The sequence below is a fragment of the Fukomys damarensis genome, unplaced genomic scaffold (assembly GCF_012274545.1).
Source record: "Fukomys damarensis isolate Sample0158 unplaced genomic scaffold, DMR_v1.0_HiC HiC_scaffold_9, whole genome shotgun sequence".
NCBI lineage: Eukaryota > Metazoa > Chordata > Mammalia > Rodentia > Bathyergidae > Fukomys > Fukomys damarensis.
This window is the reverse complement of record NW_022900921.1, coordinates 26,753,311-26,773,199: the sequence shown is the minus strand read 5'-3', so window position 1 is coordinate 26,773,199 and position 19,889 is coordinate 26,753,311. Positions and strand designations below refer to the sequence as shown.

General features: G+C 40.5%; 1 protein-coding gene across 3 annotated transcripts in view; it reads right to left on the bottom strand.

Moving 5' to 3' along the window:
- Sfxn1 (sideroflexin 1) overlaps positions 1–19,412 on the bottom strand; it is a 48,438-nt gene extending 29,026 nt beyond the window's left edge. The window contains exons 1-2 of one of the 3 annotated variants that reach the window (XM_033761637.1): positions 19,394–19,412; positions 2,337–2,509 (exon numbers count right to left, since the gene is read on the bottom strand). In XM_033761637.1, the coding sequence (XP_033617528.1) occupies positions 2,337–2,500 (164 nt within the window). In that variant the 5' untranslated portion in view covers positions 2,501–2,509; positions 19,394–19,412. Of the gene's footprint in view, positions 1–2,336; positions 2,510–18,468; positions 18,489–19,393 lie in introns of those variants that run through there. The other 2 variants (XM_010622147.3, XM_033761638.1) reach the window with 2 other exon arrangements.
- Between the last annotated feature and the right edge of the window lie 477 nt (positions 19,413–19,889).

The window sequence follows — 19,889 nt, the reverse complement described above, 5'->3', positions numbered from 1 at the left end:
TTTTGGTTGGTGACTTGTACTTTGAGTAACTACTTGGAAGCTAATGATACACTGTGTATTAACTATCGTTATTCTCTTATTATTTTGCTGTGAAATTCTGCTTTATTGTTTCATAAAAAATATGTAATAGAGACCGTTGCAATGCCTAAAACTACTTGCCTTCTGGTCCTTCACAGAAAATGTTTGAGGACCTCTGATCATCTTCCTCGGAGAGCTTCTCTAGTTCTTCTACATTTCTAATTCTACCTTTTTCATGTTGCCATTTCTGTTGTTAGTTCTCTACCACTACCACCAGTGAAGATTTAAATTTTTCTGTTATATTTTTAGGTTCCCAATGAGCTTCCGATGTCTCTTCAATTTATATAGTGGTCACTGCATCTCAATCTCTCTTCTTTTATGGCTTTTGCTGCAGATTTACAAAGAATATTTATTTTCTTGAATTCCCAAAATGTGCTCCTATGAGCTCTCTACCTTACCTCACTGCTCAGTAGTTTTGCATGATTCTGTTGTGCTCCCTCTGGTGCATGTTGCACACTGTGAAATCTGGCCAGAGGCAGATTGGCATAGGTTCCCTTTCTAACTGCCTAGCCACAGCCAAAACCCTGTCTCAGATATGTTACCTGTATGCACATTTAGGTGCTGCACTTCTGACAATTTATTCTCCAACTTCTGGGTGACTTTTCTCTATAGCAGGGGCCAGTATACTACTACCCACGGTCCAAATGCCCTGCTGGTCACAGTGATTTTTACCTTTTGTTTTTGTTTTGTTTTTTGGTACCAGGGATTCAACTTGGGCCGTTGCACTTGGGAGGCAGGCCACGGAACCACTGAGCCAAATCCCCGGTCCGATTTTTACCTTTTTAAAGAAGATTATACAAAAACAAATAATCAAAAACTTAAGAATAATATGCCACAATATGTTAGCTTTCTGTCACTATGACAAAATACTTGAATAATCAACTACAAAGATAAACGATTGGCTCATGATTTCAGAGGTATCAGTCCATGGTTACTTAGCCTGTCACTTTGGGCTTGAGGTGGCACAGTACATCATTGCAGGAGTGAAAGGTCTATTCACCTCCCGATGGCCAGGATACAGAGTGGAAGGGGCCATGTTCTAATATCTCCTTCACAGGCATATCTCCAATGACTTGAGTTCCTTCTACTAGGCCCTACCATCCAACTAACAGTTCTAGTAGCACCACCAGTTGACAAACAAGTCTTTAAATATATGGGTTTTTTGGGGGACATTCTAGATTTAAATTATAGCAGAAAGAGACCCTTTGTGGTACACAAAGCCCGAAATATTTCTTATTCAGACTTTTATAGGAAAAATCGCCAGTGGCTGTAAAGGAATATAAATTCCCTGGGCACATGGGGAATTGGTTCCAACACTCCCCATAGATATAAAAATCTGTGGATGCTCATGTCCCTTGTGTAGAAAGGTGCAGCATTTACAAATATCCTACATATATCCTGTATACTTTAAATCATCCCTAGATACTTATAATATCTAACATAATATAAATGCTAATTGCTATACTAGTGTTTAGGAAATAATGAGAAAAAACCATGTCAGTACATGCTCAGTACAGATGCAGATTTGGGGAATTTTTTTAAAAAAGTAGTTTTGATTTGTAGTTAGTTGAATCCATGGCTGGGGAGTCAGTACATCTGCAGGGCCACTGTCTCTACACAGATCACATCCTCTCTTACTTCAGACCTGGCTCTCAACTGATGCAAATCTATAATCTCCAAGTCCTGCCCATCTGAACCGCTACCCACCAAGTGTTATTCACTGGGGCTCTAATTCAGAAGCAGCCCACCTTCCCTTAATTTTTGGCAACTTGCTTTTTGTATGCTGCTGTTTCTTTCCAGAGACATAAGAATGAATGCGATGGTTGCGAATGCATGGGAAAGCTGTATTAGAGGAAAGAAACCAGGATGCCAGGGACCTCACAGGTTGATGCCTGTGAGGAAGGTAGCTGCCTCATTTTATGGTTACAACAAACCCTGGATATCTGTGTAAAAAGTCAGCAATGGGAGAACAACAAGTCTCCCTACTTTTTTCTTTTCTTTTTTTTTCTTTTTTTTTTTTTGGTATCCAGGATTGAACTCAAGTCCTTGTGCTTGAGAAGCAGGCGGTGGCACCACTGAGCTAAATCCCCAGTCCCCTACCTTTTTTTCTTGATAAAGAGAAAAACTGCATTGCACACACACACACACACACACACACAAATTGAAAAAATCACCAAGTGAAGTTTTAAAAATAATAGATAAACACGATCTGTTCATATATGAAGTAAGAAAAAAAACCCCATAATTATTAATGTTACCTGTAATCATGTATTATTTTTCTGGCACTCTCTAGTTGTTCGTTTGATAACAGAATATTTCTGGGGTCAGTCACAGTGAAGAAATGATTGGCTCGTCCCATGAAAGTACTTTGATCCCATCGAGGCTCCTTGATGTTAATGTTCAGTGGCAATTCCCCAGACATCTTCCTGGACTGTGGAGAGTCACAGACAGCTCTGTAAGACTGTACTACCACACCTCGAAGCCAAGAGATATATGCTCGTCCGATTTATAAAAATATTTTTGCCCTCAGTGGCAGAAAGACCATCAAAATCAAAGCTAACTATCAATCTCAATGCATCTTAACAAAATTTCAACAGTTTTCCACATATTTCCTCTTTATATGGTATCTCACCATTCTTTACTTATTGAAATCCTAAAAACACTCTAGGGGAAACAGAAATATAAAAAGGTTTAAAATAACATCAACAGTTGACAGGCTTGCGTCATTCGTAGAAAACTGGATGCCATCTTGAGACCATAATGCTAAGTGAAATAAACCAGACACAGAAGGCTAGATATTATGTTTTCTCTTAATGAGAAGCCCAAAGTAAAAGTGATTTAAAGAGTAAAATAAAAGATGCATGATAGGAAAAAGGGAGACAGACCTTGAGATGGGCAGGGGTCTGGGGATGGGGTTAAATAGGAAGGAGGGAAGTAAAAAGAATCAAGGGGCCATACTGTATGTATCAATTCCCCATGGTGAATGTATTTATTATATATCACAACATATACTAATTAAAAAGGAAAACAAACAAAAAATAACAAAACAAAACAAAACCAGGGTCTGCAAGTTTGAACCCATTTTTCTAAGTAAAACAACCAATGGTAAGCTACTGCTGCGTTCCGATCTACTAAATTTGTTACTTCTACTAGAGAAAATGATGCAAAAAGGAATAAATAATAAAAATTATACAATTCAAAAAAGATTCAGACGCATATTCATTCAGTCTTGTTCGAAATATAAACTACTAATTAAAATAAAATATGTCCTTTGGTTTACTTGGAACGTAGTGGGAAAAACACATTCTGACAGTCTGACAAATAGGAACAACACTACAGCATATAATTTTCCTCATAAAGTGTCTATTTTCTGGCTCAAAACCATTAGTTTTTTTCCATAGTAATTAATTTCTTTCACTAAGTAATACATGCTTATTTTAGAACTGCTTATTTTAGTGTTGTAATACATGCTTATTGTAGTATTCTGAAAAAATATAAGATTACAGAAAATAAAGAAGCAAAATCTCCCATAATCCAGCCACTCTGAAGTAACCATTGTTAATGTTCTCATACATTTTCTATACATGCTATCATATAATTTAAAAATAACTGGATGTTATATATTTTTTAATCAATTAAGTTTATTGATATATTTTAGGTATACATTTTTGTTTTTTTTTCCTTATTGAGTTTATTGGTACATTTTAGGTATGCAGTACAGTTACATTCATTATTGGGATCTTGTACCTTTACATGACAGGTCTTGGTTCTCATTTTTTCCCCTTGTCCCTGCCCTCCCTTCACCCCCTCCTCCCTTCCCTATTTATGAGCACTTTATTTCCATTTTTTCACTTTTTCATATTTTTTCTTTTCTCTTATTACCTTTCCCCTACCCTTCCCACTTTCCCTACACCTTTAGCCCTTCTATTTGAGTATTTTTTGCATCTATTTTATGAATATAACGTGTCATTAAATGTTCATTTTTGATATATAATGACACCTTTACTCTTCATGTCATTTCATTTTCTCACCAGTATATATAATGCTGTATCGTCGTTTATAAACCTTTCCCCCCTCATATCTAATGATTTTCTTGGACTAGATCTCTATGCAGGATGTTAGTGTGTCACAAGATCTAATTACCATGAAGGTTTCTGACTACTGCCGTCTTGGACCTGTTTCCCTCACCTCCGTTTCTAATTACAGTTCTAGTCATTGCTTCCTTTTCCAGGTAAATTTTCATTAAATTACTCCTTTGGTGGTTTACAAGCTCTTACTGTGTTAAGATGTCAGACATAAATGTGAGACACTCTTGTAATGTACAGTTTATCAACATCTCTGGTTAATATACATCATGGACCACTGGATCGAAGTTGAGCATGTCAGTTAGGCCCAGAGATATGAGGACTCCAGTGCATGTAAAATAGCTAGACAGGGACAGAGACCAAGTAAAAAATAAGCTCTGCAACTGATAAAGCAGGCTGGGATGACAAATACAGATGAAACCAGCTGCAAAGTATAGGGGAAAACACATTTTCCCCAAGATCACAAAGCAGCTTTCCAGTGTCATGACAGCTCCCTTTTGAGTGTGGTTGCTTTCTCATCTCACTGAGAAACCTTGTTCTCTATGATCACAAGTGGTCAGAAACTCCACTGTTTGTGAGCTGGGGATTTAGCTCAGTGATTTTGCTGCCTGCCTTGCAAGCGCAAGGTCTCCAGTTTGATCCCTGGTACCGAAAAAAAGAAACTCCGCTGTCTGAAATCACAGGAAGTAGACATCCCACTCCTGACACGGAAGGCGACACTAGGTTTTCTAGTCCAGGTGCAGAGTTTCAGATTAAAGAATTTTGGGGCACAACATTCCAAGCCTATCTTAACTTCACAGTTTCAAAGGAAAGGGGAATGTGGATCCACTTCACAGTCCAAACTTCTAAGCCAAGCCCTTTGACTCTGTGAAAACACTGCATCGTTGAAGTACCCTGAAGCCTACCACTGTCCACAGTGCTATCACAGACCTAGCTCCTCCTTCAGTTCCTCTGCAGTGTAGCACCCTCACTGCAATAAACACGTCCTTGTTGGCCAATAGGTTTGTCCCTGATCATCTCTGGCTGACGGGGTTATGATGAGACACACGGAAACTGCAAATTAGAATAAATCACATTTGTGCTTGTTAAGTCCAAGGACACAAGATATATAGTGTAGCTGTCTTCCCCTTAACTGAAGAGGATGAATTCCAAGGCCTCCAGTAGATACCTAAAATCACATACAGTACCGAACTCTAGCTACGTTATATTTTTTTCCTATACATGCACACTTATGACAAAGCTTAATTCATACATAGGCCACAGTGAGAGATGAAAACTAATTAATAAAGAGAGCAATTATATACTGTAATAAAAGTTGTATGATGTGGTCACTTTCAAAATATTTCCTTGTTTGCCTCTGTAATTTTCCATGTAATATTTTGGGCCACAATCACCTATGGTTAACTGAAACCACAGAAACCAAGACCATGGCTAAGGGTGGACAACTGCACATCAAAGGGCTGTGTGGAGAAATACCTAAATTGTGAATTAGAATACATCACTTGCATTATTTATACAACAGACGAAAAAAAAAACAGAGACATCAATCTATGCACAGGAGAGCAGTGGTCTTCGGACTTGTCCAGAGAACATCTCAGGGACTATGAGGCAGCAGAGGGAGCTGTGCAGTGGGCTCCAGCCCTAAGCTTATCTCAACTCCAGCAGATCTGCTCTGACCTGCCTTCCATGTCTGTGTTTCAGGATGACAGTTATTTGAAAACAGTGCTTGGAAAACAAAGAAAAAATTTGATAACCACTATAAGAGAAGACAAGAAATAAATGTTTTTCAACATCTTAAATAAACTGCGATGTCCATTTGATGAGTGTTTCTCAGACTGTGTGATGGATGTCCTGCTTGGGTTTTCCTTTTTTTCTTCTCTTTTATTTTGAGACTGGGTCTCACTACATTGTCTAGGTTAACTTTAAGGCTATGATCCTCTTGTCTCAGCCTCCCTGGGGTGCCGGGATTTATAGCATGTATCATGTATCTTCTTGGTTTTTCTAATTTTTGAAAACTATTATAAGCTGGGCATGGTGGTATGTGTCTGTAAATACCAGTACTCTGGCAAGCTGAGACAGGAGATTCTTAAATTCAAGGCCATCTTGGCAACTTGGTGACTTAGCAAGATCCTGTCGCAAAACAACAAAGGGCTGGGGATACAGCTCAGTGCAAAGGCCATGAGTTCAATCCCTAGTGTCACTAAAAACCAAAACCCATTATGAGTCAGTATTTTTGTAAAAATATAATACAAATTTTTCAGCGGAAACAAAAAAATTAAGTATAGATTAAAGTCTCAAATTTTTATTATTAGATTCAGCAGATATTAAATGATTCTGCCAAACTGTTATAAAAATTTGTGCTTATTTTCAATAAATTAAACACAACATAGACTTATAACAAGCAGTTTTTGCAGGAAAACTCTTACCTGCCTCCAAGATCTAAAAATACTTTCATGTTTTGTAATTATTCACTGGCACCCACCTGACCGAATCATTAGTGATCTCAGTGAGCAAGGAAGATAAAAATCCCTGCCCTAGCAAGCTAACATTGGGCTGGTAGGTAAAAGAGGAAACAAGAAATAAACAAAAACCATAAGAGACAAATAAATTATTCATTGTGCTAGAAGGCAGTAATGGTTGGAGGAAAAATAAAAAGCAATGTGATACAAAGGGTCATGAATACTAAGGGTTGCATTTTAAAATAGGGTAGTCGGAGTAGGCTTCATTGAGAAAATAACTTTGAAGCAAGACCAGAGGCTATGAAGAGCTGTATCACATGGGTGTGGGGGAAAGAGCACTGCAGAAAGAGGAAACAGACACCACAAGGACCCTAAGGTAGGAATGTGCCTGGTGTCATCAAAGAGCAGCAACAAGGCACAAAACTGAAAGTGGTGCGAGGAAGAGACAGAAGATGAAAGAGTAAGAGAAGAACTGGAGAAACAGAAAGTCTTAGGGGGAAAATAGGCAGTTAAACTTTGACGTGTTACATTGGAGAAGCCTGAGGGAAGCCCAAGAGGTGATGTCCAGGAGGCAGTGAAATAGGCAAATCTGGAGTTCAGGGGAAGGTCCAGGCTGGAGACTGTCAGCTCCGAGACTGGTCAAAGCCAGGAAGTCAGGATAAAATCACCAGGGAAGTACATCGTAAATACAAGAGAGATCCAAGGACTGGAACATGGAAAGGTCAAAAAAGACGAAAAGGAGGCAGAGAAGAAGTAGACAGTGGGTAGAAAATCTGGGGTGTGTAGTGTCTTGGAAGACAGCAGGTAAACATTTGTATAGCCTGCTTGTCTAAAAGAAACTTTGGTCACCGATTAACTTATTTTGGGGTAGTAGTGAGGTGCGGACTTAACTCTCCAGAGTGGGAGAGGAGGACACAGTAAAGACAGTTGTTTCCGCAAGCTCTAAAAGTGCTAAGCAATGGCTAGAGCAAGTAGGGAGATTACGGGGTGCATCAAATGCCCCCATCTTGGGGAACTAAATATTCCTGCAAAGCCACTAGTATAGACCAGCAGCTCTGAACCAAGAGAACACATCAAAATCCACCCAGAGAGCTCTTTAAAGAGACAAATACTATCTCTTCTTCAAGAGAGTCTGATCCATTGGGTCTAGCATAAGCAGGGAATAAAACTGTCCCGGTGCTCTGGGCATGGACCTATGTCTGACAGGCTACTGGTGAGGGCTGCACACGGAGCTGGGAGCCATTTCCTTCCTACATCTGTCTCAGGACCCACCTGTGTCTGCCTCAAACTGTGATTTCCCTATTCCAGATGTGATAGCTATTTTTCTCAGAAAATTGAGCAATGAGCAGTCTTTCTACCCTGCTAATTCTCCTTTCAAGATTTCTTCTTTGTGTTTAACATTATCAAAATAAAAATTCAAATGTAGCTTTTATTACTCTCACATTCTTAGTAACAAGACAATCTCCCATTTGTTAAGTAAAATCCAACATTTGTGGTCTGTCATTACCATGATCTCATTTTAGTAGATGGTCACTGTGTAAAATAAAAATGGCATAACTGCATAAGAACTGGATATTATCTTACAAATGAACTGTCCAATGGGTTCATGATACAGATGTGGAAACTGAGGCTGGGGAAGGGAAGCAACCTGCATGTGCGGTGGAATGTGCAGGGTTGGTGCTGGTGGTAGAACAGAGTCCAGGAAGCCAATGGACTTCAGATCATTGGCTGGAAGCTCACCCTTTCTACTCCCTGCCTCTTTTAGCTAATTTGCTAAAGGATGCAATCAATCATTGTCTGCAGAGAATTAATATACATATATATTGTTGTTGTTGTTTGTTTGTTTTTTGGTACTGGGGATCGAACTGTTTTGTTTTTTGAGACAGGGTCTCTCTATGTAGTTAAGACTGACCTGGAACTCACTATGCAGCCCAGGCTGGTCTCAAACTCACAGCGATTCTCCTGCCTCAGCCTCCTGACTGCTGGGATTACAGGTGTGCACCAACACGCCTGGCTGAGAATGAATATTTTTGAGGGTTTCTTTTCTTTCCTTTATTACTTATTTATTTATTTTTTGGTACTGGGGATCAAACTCGGGTCCTTGTGCTTATGAGGAAGGTGGTGCAACCACTGAACTAAATCCCGGCCCACTTTTCTTTCCTTTAAATAAAAACATCTACTCCGTTATGAAGTTCTGCCTCATAGTGATCTTATGGCGACTTTATAGTACAAGTGAGCTGGAAGAATGCTGCAGAGGCCTCACAAGAGTGTCTGAAGAGACAAAGAAAAAGGAGAGAGATGGGCTAGGGGTCCCAAACTTTGGGAGTTTCTATTATATTCAAGGAATTGGGCTAGATCCCTGCTTAATAAGAGTTCAAGCTCTTATTGTGTTCCGGTGCCAAAATACTGCCTTGGTGTTCAGGACAATTGTGTATTTTACACATACAATTTACATTTTTTAGAAGAGGAAACAAAGACTATGAGAAATTATTCATGACCCCCCTTATCTAGCAAGGAAGGAAGGAAGCAGAAGAGCTTGACCCCAACTGCTGATATTTACACCTCACGTTAAGCCCACCTGAAACAGCACTGCAAAGTCCTATTGATGGTCTTGTACTTGCGGTGGGCAGAATAACAGTCCCCAAACATGTGCTAGAAACGGAGAAAAGGATGCTCTACGTGGAATGGGATTTTGCTGATTAAGTTAAGGATCTTGAAACAGGGAGTCTGGGGTAACCACAAGGACCAGACAGATAGACAAGAGGACGAGTGGGGGTTGGAGTGATGCCAGGACAAGAGCAAAGCCATGCAGGAAACCTGATGCTGGAGAAGGGCCGGGAGGGGACACTCCCTGCAGCATGGACGGAATCCCCCGTGTTAGACTTCTGACCTCCAAAGAAAATAAATTCGTGTTATTTTCAACTACTCAATCTGTGTTAATTTGTTATAGCAGCAATAGGAAATTAACGCAACATCATTTCCCTTACTTAAAAAGGATTCCATCATTGTTCTATGCCAGCATGAGAAATACGAACTAGACTTGATAACCTGTGTTCCCCAGGTCCCACATGAAAAAAACCCAACGGAGCAAGCAGGAATGCCATATTAGCATACAAGAGCTGATCTCAAGCTGGATAAAATTTTAATGAAGTATATTCCTGTGTATCAGTTAGACTTCCACTTGCAAGCTCATGAATAGCTTTTACTTTCTCCACTCCAAATGAATCAGTGAGTGTTTGTAATCAGGGCTCCTGAGTTTTTTTTTTTTTTTTTTAACTTATTTTCTATTTCACATTAAAATCAAGAAGACCTGGGCCAGTACACGAAGGGCCAGAAGCTGCTGTTGTGTAATACACAGCAGGCAGAGGAGGGGCCCCTGAAGCAAGGCTGGAAATTGCTCTAGGCAAGGGCTAGGGGCAGCTCCACTCTGACTAAGGCAGAGAGCCAGGTCCTCCTTGGTTGTACATGGTTGTACTTGGTTGAGCGCGTGCGCATGCGCGAGCGTGTGTGTATGTGTCTGTGCATGCTGTATACCCCATTCCACATGCTTATGTGTACAGATCACAGCATCCTGAGCTCTCGTAACAGTGGTCCCCCTTCTTTGGAGTTGTCCTTGGCAGAGTCGCTGCTCCTCCTTTCAGCACTCTAAATTCTATAGAAAAGCCACATCTAAATGAACATGGTAACTGCTAGGTCATCTTTCTTTAGATTTGCAGAAACCCAGAAGTTCTGGTGACCTTCAGATAACATCACATTACAACATTCCCCTTCATATTCTTTAACTTTGTGCATCAACTAACATACAGCACGTACACTGCTACAATATTTAACTTGCAGGAAAGTAAGTATGCTTATAATTATCTCCAGTAGGTCCAGGCTGACTGTGATATTCCTGCTAGAGAAGAAAAGAAGATATAAGCCCAGGACAATGAAAATCCTGCTCAGTATGAAGTCTTCCTATCCGTTGCCCCCTGTTCCTGCTTCTCATTTCCTTCCCTACAAAAGCTCTTAATTGCCCCTAAACAGCGGCTTTCAGGCAATCACCTTTTACCTTCTGAGGACACTGGCCCTTGATCTTGTCTCCTGAGTTCACAGGTAAGTGGCAAGCAGCCAGACCTGGGTCTGGCAATAGGTGGGTAGGTGGCAAGGTACTCAGGAAGTCTGTAGCTAGGAAAGGCAGAGAAATGTGCCATGGAGATATCTACCTTGCATGCCTGGTACTGACAGTTGGTCTGGCTGGAAATGCCACAGGCACTTTCCTGGGGAGGAAGTAAGGTGTGGTGGTAGGGTTTGGGGTAAAGGAAATAGGCTTATTTCCCCACAGTCTGCTTAAGTGCATAAGAAGCAGTCATCTCATGCCTTGTAGTCTCTGGACTTGCCCTGAAGATTGAAATGACCAATATCTTACTAGAGAAGTGTTTGTAAGCACTACTGGTCAGGAGGTTCTGACAGTGTTTGTGATGATGGGTAGTGACCATTCTGTAACAGATGTTTCTTGACTATGAATTTGTGCAGCTCACACCGGAGGAAGTCAGTATGTTGCAGAACCTCACATAGATATTGTGGACATAAATGAAGCTGCAAATAGTTCACAAGAAGGTCTTAGATATATATAATCTGCCCAACTGCAGATGCAGAAAAAATAATGAAGCACGCCATAACTTCAAAGTGACACAAGGCCAAATGCACACATCAAATTACACACAATGTCAAAGAATGTGGAAGGTTGTACAACTTCATCAGCTTCCTAATACTCCAAGCAGGTGGAAGATGCCATGGAGACAGGAGACAGCAGGGGAGGATATTCTCTTAGCTACGTGTACTAGAGGCTTTGACAGTTAAGCAAAAATCCTGAGATGTTATCACCAGACATCCAGAGAGGCTGTAAGAGATGGGAATGCATCACAATGATGGACTAGGTGAGGAGCGACCCAAGTGGGTACTTACTAAAAACTGCAGATGGCTGGCCCCAAAATGATATGGTTTATATATCATCGTGGCAGATCGCCCATGTCCTGCAAATTCATTACTTTTTTTACCATCAGAAGGACCAGTGGGACGGGGAGTATAGGAAAGTGACAGGCGCTATCCAATTCTGTGAGAGACCTATGTATTTAAAACCGCTGAACTGTAACTTCCTGAGGTTTGACCAAACGGGGTGTTAATTTGGACTGACAAGTCTTTTTCATTGAGGCTTGATTCTCTGAACTGCGAATCTGATTTCAGAATCTTTTTCAGGGGTGATTTGAAAGAAAATTTAGACTTTGAAATGATTAACTTTTGCAGAGAGAAAAGAAGTAGAATTTTAAAAGTTTCTATAATTTAAATTTAAAAATTTAAGAAGTAGAGTTTAAAAATGGCTGGCTGATACCGCTTTCATTAAGAAGCAGAGTGATTTGAAGTTTTTTTGCTCATGAATAACCACAAACCTTTACTGATGGTTTACTCTAAGACTTTCTCCCAATGAACTGAGAATGTCAGCTATTTGGAAACAGTAAATAGTACAGCATTATCCTGCATTCAGGGAGCCCACAGATTATCTTACATGTTATATGTGTTGAAACAACTCTACAAGAAGGACAAAAAACAATCCATCAGAAAAAAAAATGTTAAAGTTTAATCTCTTAGCTAAGATTCTAGTCAAACAGTCTCATGGAGCGTCATCAAAATGCAATTCTCATTGGGGAAAAAATAAGAACCAAGATGCGTCATGTAAAGGTACAAGAAACCAATGATGAATATAACTGTATTGTATACCTTAAATGTACCAATAAACTTAATGGGGAAAAATGCAATTCTTAGTATCTTTCCGCCCACTTATTCCAAAACAAAATTAATCAATTCCATATCTGCTAGAGGTCTATCACTGGCCTGGTCCCATGTTTGGAAAAATATCAATACACAATAAATAGCAACACTCTAAAGGCATATAATCTGAATTAATTTCCCCAAACATATCTGTATATGCTCATCACATTAAAACTTATCATGTATGGGCATCATCCAACTCTGCTGGTGAAATCTTAAAATGAGTTAGTAGACTACTACCCTGGGTAAATAATCATATTGAAGACCGGGATGTAAATGACTCTGGTATTCAAATCTGCACACATCTTTCAAAAAATATGTGTTATATCAACGGGCTAAACTCGCTTTGTAATTTACAATAACTGCACCATGAAAGTTAAAAATGAATGGCATGACCAATATTCTATAGTTCTAATGCATTCTATACCACAGACCTACTGGAAATGTTAGCTATGTACATCTTATTTCAAGGCATTAGGTAAATTATGTCACAATCTTCATGAACATTTCTGTGAGGACATCATTGCCTCCCTTCAGGATATCACCTCACCTGGTGGCATATGACTAGTTCACAGCTTTGCAAAGATAAAAACCACCCCCAACATTAAGACCTTGGGATACCTCTCAACACACATATGCCAGTTTGGCTGATGAAGTCTGCTGTAATTAGTCGTCACTCAAGTAGGCTGACTGAAGTGGTGGGTTAGCTTAGCCTGAGTTCCTGGCTTCACCTCCCTAGCCCTGGTCACCTGTTGTGTAACCTGGAGTTCCTGGGAAGAGGGAGGAAGGGGAGAGAGTGTAGGACAGCTATTGCTGGGTGGTGACTATTAACTTGTGCTTATAGAGGAAACCGATCTAAGTACAGATCCTGGCTTGTCCAACTACTCAGAGATCATATATATATACATTATTACATAACTGCTCTATATTTATCAATACAGTTAGGACACTGCCCACTAATCACCATGAACATTTATTAATGGTTTACTCTAAGAGCTTTCCTTGTGTTATCTTATCTAGGTCACCACTATCTGTCACAGGAGGGCCATTCTTAAATTGCTCAAGTAAGAGGTAGAACCAAAAAGTAAACCTAGGTCACGTGGCTCCTACTCCCTTAAGAAGTGCCTGTGACCAGGGAAAGCATCTTCTTTGAGAATCTTATTCAGTAGAGCTAAGAGGAGTAAGATTTTTAAGTACACAAGGAATATCCTATGACCAAGTGTTTCAGCTTTTCGGTTGCTGAGACATAATAAATAACACCCACAACTTCAAGTAGGAAAGGTTTAATTTAGCTCACAGTTTCAGGGGTTACATAAATGATTAGCAGGTTCTAACTCAGAAATGTAATGGTGGAAGGGTATGACAGAGAATGCTACTTAGTTCATGGCAGCCAGGAAGCAGAACAGAGAAATAATGCCAGAGAGGAAGGGGTGAGTGAGAACATACAGTACCCAAGGTCTAGTCTCCAAGACCCATGAAGACACACCCAGGAGTGTGCTTTACTAATCTGTTAGGCATTTCTTAATGCAATAAAGTTGACATATCATGATTAATAATCAGTAATGTAGCAAGATACAAAAGCAACACAAAATTCAGTAATGTTCCTGTACACTAATAATGAATCCACTGAAAAAGAAATTAGGGGAACAAAAAAACCTTTCACAAGAGCACCAAGACAAATTAAATACTTATTAATTAATCTAAGGAAGTGAAAGGCCTTTACAATAAAAACTATAGTACTCTGAAAAAGGAAACCAAAGAGGACATCAGCAAATGGAAAGATATCCCGTTCCTGGATATGCAGAACCAATATAGTCAAAAGGGCCATACTTTTAAAATTGATACACAGATTTAATGCAATCCCAAGCAAAATTCCCACAGAATTCTTCACAGAACTGGAGAAATAATTCTAAATTCCTACAAAACCAGAAGAGATTCAGAACCACAAAAGCAATCCTGGGGAAGGGGAGCAAAGCATGAGGCATCACAATCTTCAGTGTAATGAAGTCATATTACAAAGCTGCTGAGATAAAAACAGCATGAAACTGGCACAAAAACAGACATGATGATCAGTGGAATGGCATAGAGGATGCAGCTACAACTCCAGGCACATTCAGTTATCTTATCTTTGACAAAGGAGCCAAAAACATATACTAGAGGAAAAATAGTTTTTATTTCTATAATAAATGGCATTGGGAAAGCTGGCTATCCACATGCAAAAGATTGAACCTAGTCCCATAACTCTCCCAGTGCACTAAACTAAAATCAAAATGGGTCAAAGAACTAAATGTTAGGACAGAACCTGCTGGAAGACAAAACAGGTAAAACTCATGAAGTCCAGATCATAGGCAATAACTTTCTGAAAAGAACCCCAGTTGCCTAGGAAATCCACAAATTTGATGAAAATCAACAAATGTACCATATCAAATTAAAAAGCTTCTTTATATCAAAGGAAACTACCAACAAAGTGAAAAGACGACCTACAAAGTGGGGACATTTTGTGGACAGCTATTTCTCAGACAGAAGACTATTATCTAGAACATATAAAGACCTCAAAACAATTAGAACCCCCAAATAAAAGACCCAATCAAAAAATGGGCAACTGAAATGGACAGACACTTCTCAGAAGTACAAATGGCCAAGAAATACATGAAGGAATAGTCAACACCCCTGACCATGACAGAAATGCAAACTAGAACTACACTGAGATTCTATCTTATCCTACAAAGAATGGTCATCATCAAGAAGTCAAATAATAACAAATGCTGGTAAGCCTGTGGGGTAAAAGGAACCCTACCTTGTTAGTAGAAATGTATACTAGTACAACCACCATGGAAATCAGCAGAGATCCCTCGAAAACCTAAAACTAAGAATTCGATTTGACCCAGCCCTTACCCTTCCAATGAAAGAGTTGAAGACATACTACAGGGATACACGTATAAAAATATTTATGGCACCACAATTCACAATAGCTAAATCTTAGAAGCCTATATGTTCATCAACTTATGAATGAATAAAGAAAATGTGGTATTTACACACAATGGAATACTACTCTGCCACCAAAAAGAAAGATAAACTTAACCATTTATAAGAAAACAAATATAGAGTGACTTCATAATGTTAAGTGAAATGAATCAGTTACACGATTCCCCATCTCTGCCACCAGCAGTGCAGATGGAAGGGGAAGATGTGATTAAATATCACAAGGTTTCTCTCACATGAGAAAACTTTAAGTATAAATAAAGAGTAAAAAAAAGCTAAATAATAGGAAGTAGGGAGATACATCTTTCTCAAAGGCGAAGGTTATTAAGAAATAGAAGGAAGGGAAAGAGGACTGAAAAAATGAATTTATTTTGTTTTGTTTGGTACCGGAGATTGAACTCAGTGAAAAAATGAATTTAGATGTGTTAAGTAAATGTACCAATTCTACACAAAGAATGTAAACATTCCAAAAAAGGAAGGGGATCAAGAGATGGCTGCAGGGAGGGGCAAAGGAAGGGAGAAGGTATAAAAAAGGAATCAAGATATATTATGTACCCATACCAACTCCTGACAGAGAATGTAAATGTTATGTACTACAAACATGTATCAATAAAGAAAGTGATCTGGAAAATGAACATTTATCCAGGTAAGTTTGGGAGACACTATATTGGAAGAATATAAAAATACAAAATAAATAAAAACCGAATCAACTGCCAGTTAAAGGAAGATTCCTGTAATCTTTCTGAGGCAGCATAAATACTTCAGTGACCTGAGGACCATTCCACACAGGTTCCTGGGCCGGTTTTCCCTGGCTGGTTCCTTCCCTGTGACCTACTGTGAGAATTTACTCCGACAACCTCTGCAATGGATAATAGACTTAAATGAACGTTCTCCAGATTTGAGTCTTGCTTCAGCCAATCCCTCTGTGGGCACGTCACTGGGGAAGTTATAACACTTACAAACCTCAGTTTTCTGATCAATAAAATGGAGATGAAGATCTCAGAGTTGGTACTGTTTACCAAGCTGAAGTACACAGGAAGTCTTTAAAATATTAAATGTTCAGTATAGGCCAGGGTTTCATCCCTAGTTCCAAATAAAGACAGGGATCATTCAAACCACCCAGTCAAGGTCTTGTCCTTATTAGCTGTGGTCTTGCCTATAAATGTAGCCATTGCACTGCTAGTGTCAGAGATGGGGAAGATGGAATTTGGCTGCCCCAGCTTTCCAGGGAACATGATCAGAGATGTCTAAGAAAAACATTTTTTTGTATTTCAAACTTTTAGCTACATACAAAGAAAACGTTTGCCTACTGGGAAAAGAATTTTCTGAAATTTCACAGAAAACAAGCAGAAAATGTGGTTTCGCAGGGAATTAGTAACAAAGGGCTTCCACCCTGGCTTGATTAAAAATGATGACTGTTATTAAGCTGGAAATTTGTTGTTGGTTAAAACTACTGTATCGCAAAGCAATTAAGATGAGGTGTCCTTATTCAACCTGATCAGTTGGGGCCAGGCAGGTATGAAGCAGCCCACTCGAATCCCTGCTGCCTGCTGCCTGTGGAACGACTGGGTGTTGACTAAGTTCCAGACTCTTGGCTTCCACAGATCATTAGATCTCTAGTTCCTCATTACAACCTTCTAGGATGTTTCCCCCTAGTTTAGAGAATTGCTCAGAGAAATGAAGTTCCAAGCTCACTGGCACAGCCTGGAAGTAGCAGTTCTGTCTGACTTTGTAGCACACTTTTGGCCCCCTAGCAGTTGGGGCAAGGTTGGCAATGGACAGTCACACTAACTCAAAGAGCCCCAGAAGCAGTTCACTAACGTCCCTTTGGCTTTTGGCCAGTCACCTGAAACCAGTAATCCTTCCTTATGGGTGTGGCCATGTAGGGCATTAAATTATAGATAAAAAGGTGAATCTTGGGTGAAGAATCAGATTTCTTTCAAAGAACGTTTCCACCTAGCAACGGGTTTGCACTGCATACTCTTCCCCTGTCCAGAATTAGGATGATATTAAGAATGACTGCCATTCTCAGTGGTCATGGGTGGCTGTGCTCCCCACTCCTCATGTAAACGCCACCCTTTCACTAACTCTAAACACCTCTGTGGCAATACAATTGTTGCTCATAATCATTGTTCATTGTTTGAATTCCAGTCCTCAAGATCAGCTTTGAGTTTGGGCTGCTTAAGTAATATCTTAGGACAGGTGAAGTCCCTGGCTGGTCAACTGCAGCCACAATTCCTGAGATGTGGCATCAGCCTATAAAAATGACAAAACACTACCAAACTACAATATTTAGGATACATCCAGTAGAATATTTTACCACTCACTTAGAAGAATCAACTCACAGATTATATATTCCCAAGTCCATAAATTATTTTGTAAATTAACAGTAGTTAACTAAACATTCAACTCTGAACTTAAACATATAGATATATGATACAGACTTAATATACATGTGTAATATCTTAAAATGATGGAAGTAATCTTAAAATTACTTCCTAAATAGTTTAAAAAAAGAGACTTACTGCTACTGATTTCTTACTTTGTATCGCAAGTCAAAAGCTGATCCCACCCACAATTACACTACAACTAAATGCACCTCATCATTACTGCACAGCAGGAATGTGGGCAGGTGCCTTATTTCATTTTAAGGTATCAGAGAACAAGGACTAATGAAGTCCGACAGCTGACCCTGCCTTAAGGGTCACTACTGCCTTGTTTGTCCTTTCAGCTTTCTTTGCAGGAAGTAAGAATAGGGAAAGGGAGCTTATCTCCCACTTGGTACCTTTCTGTTTTCATCCTCATGGGATTTCATAAAACCTACAGAAAATTAAGAGCATTTTCAACATTTTACAAATCCTGAACCATGGCCACCCGTTGCTATGAAGGTTTCTCTCTAACAAATGCAACCACAGATCTTGTCCCTTTCCTGAACAACCATGTGAGCTAAAAGTCTACAAGATACAGGCTATTACTATAAAGTAATTTTATATTGAGCTGAACGGGAATGGAGATTTTGTGCTCTCCAAATACCATCAATTTTGCAAGTGCGGCACCTGTAGTCCGAGAACTGTGTGTGGTCCCAGAACTTCTTGGTAGGGACTTCATTCATTTTCCTGAACAGTTCTGTCTCATGCCTCAAATCCTCATCCAGCACTTTACCAGCTGCAGCTCGGTCTCATTTTACCCCTGCTCCCCATCCAGCACCGACAGTTTTACAATGCTTGGAACATGGAAGCAGCTCAGTAAAATAGGGATGGGCAGAGAAGAGAAAGAGAAAACCCAGAGGGATTCAGGTCAAAATCTAGAACGTAAGCAGAACACTGATTAGAACCATGAGAAAGTAGAAAGAACACCTTGGAGGATTAGAAGGCAGCTGTCACAGACTGGTTAAGTACCCAAACTCTGAAGTTAAGCAGAGCTGGCTTTTTCAACAGGCACTAAACAAATCTGCCTGGGGACCTACTTCATGGAAGCAACTGCTTGCTGGGGGTGGGGAGCAGGTTAAGCAAGACAAACACAGGCCCTATTCACAAGGAAAGAATAAAACAAGTGAATATAGTTTATTTCAACTGATGACAAATGCTATTAATGAAAAAAGTAAACACAAGTGTAATGTAACAAAGGTGTGTGTGTGGGGGGGTTTAGGCAGTGTACTGTGGGAAAGCATCTCTCAGGCTGTAGCATTTGAGCTGTTGCTCTGATGGCCTTGGTCTAGGGATGGCCAGCTGTGTGACCTTGAGCAGGTTATTCCACCTTTCTGTGCCTCCCCCCACCTCTCCGTCTTTCCCATCTGGATTATGGAGACAAGGGCAAGCACGTCACAGGGTTAGAAGAATGTAAAAGTGAAGAGACCTAAACCATCTGGCACACATTCAGCACATACCGTGGTTATTGCCATGCTAGGAAGGTTAGAGCACTATGCCACGTGGGGGATCAGGAGAAAAGCGAGAAATGCAAGGTATGCGCGGGACAACTAACCCATCTGCTCCCTATAATACTGCGAGTTCTCCGGTAGAGGCCAGGTGGTCTCCCCGTTGCCCTCCAGGCCTCGCTTTTTGCCGGAGAGAGGCCAAAAGCTAGGATGCTGAGAGGCACGGGGGTCTGAGCCACCTGGTCACCTGGCAGTGGCTCGCGCCCATCCCCGGGGTGGATTGTCCCCAAGGCAGCCATCTTGGGTGCTCTCGCGGCAAGTTTCATCACGCGGCGCTGGGGACAGCACTGCAGGGTGCTCGTGGGCGTGGACAGATGAGCCCCCACCCACTGGGGGAACGAGACCCATTCTACCACGCGGACCCGAGGGGCGCCAGGGCCTCGGAATGCTGGAAGTGGGGAGCTGTCAGGGAGCGTCACGAAGAGGGTCCCCAAGGTGTAGGGACCCCAGGACCGCGGCATCCCAGCCCCGAGAATGGGCATCTGCCCTCCGAGGGTCTCCCTGCAGGGCGCCGCGTGCCCTCGGACTCCGCCCCAGCCTGCG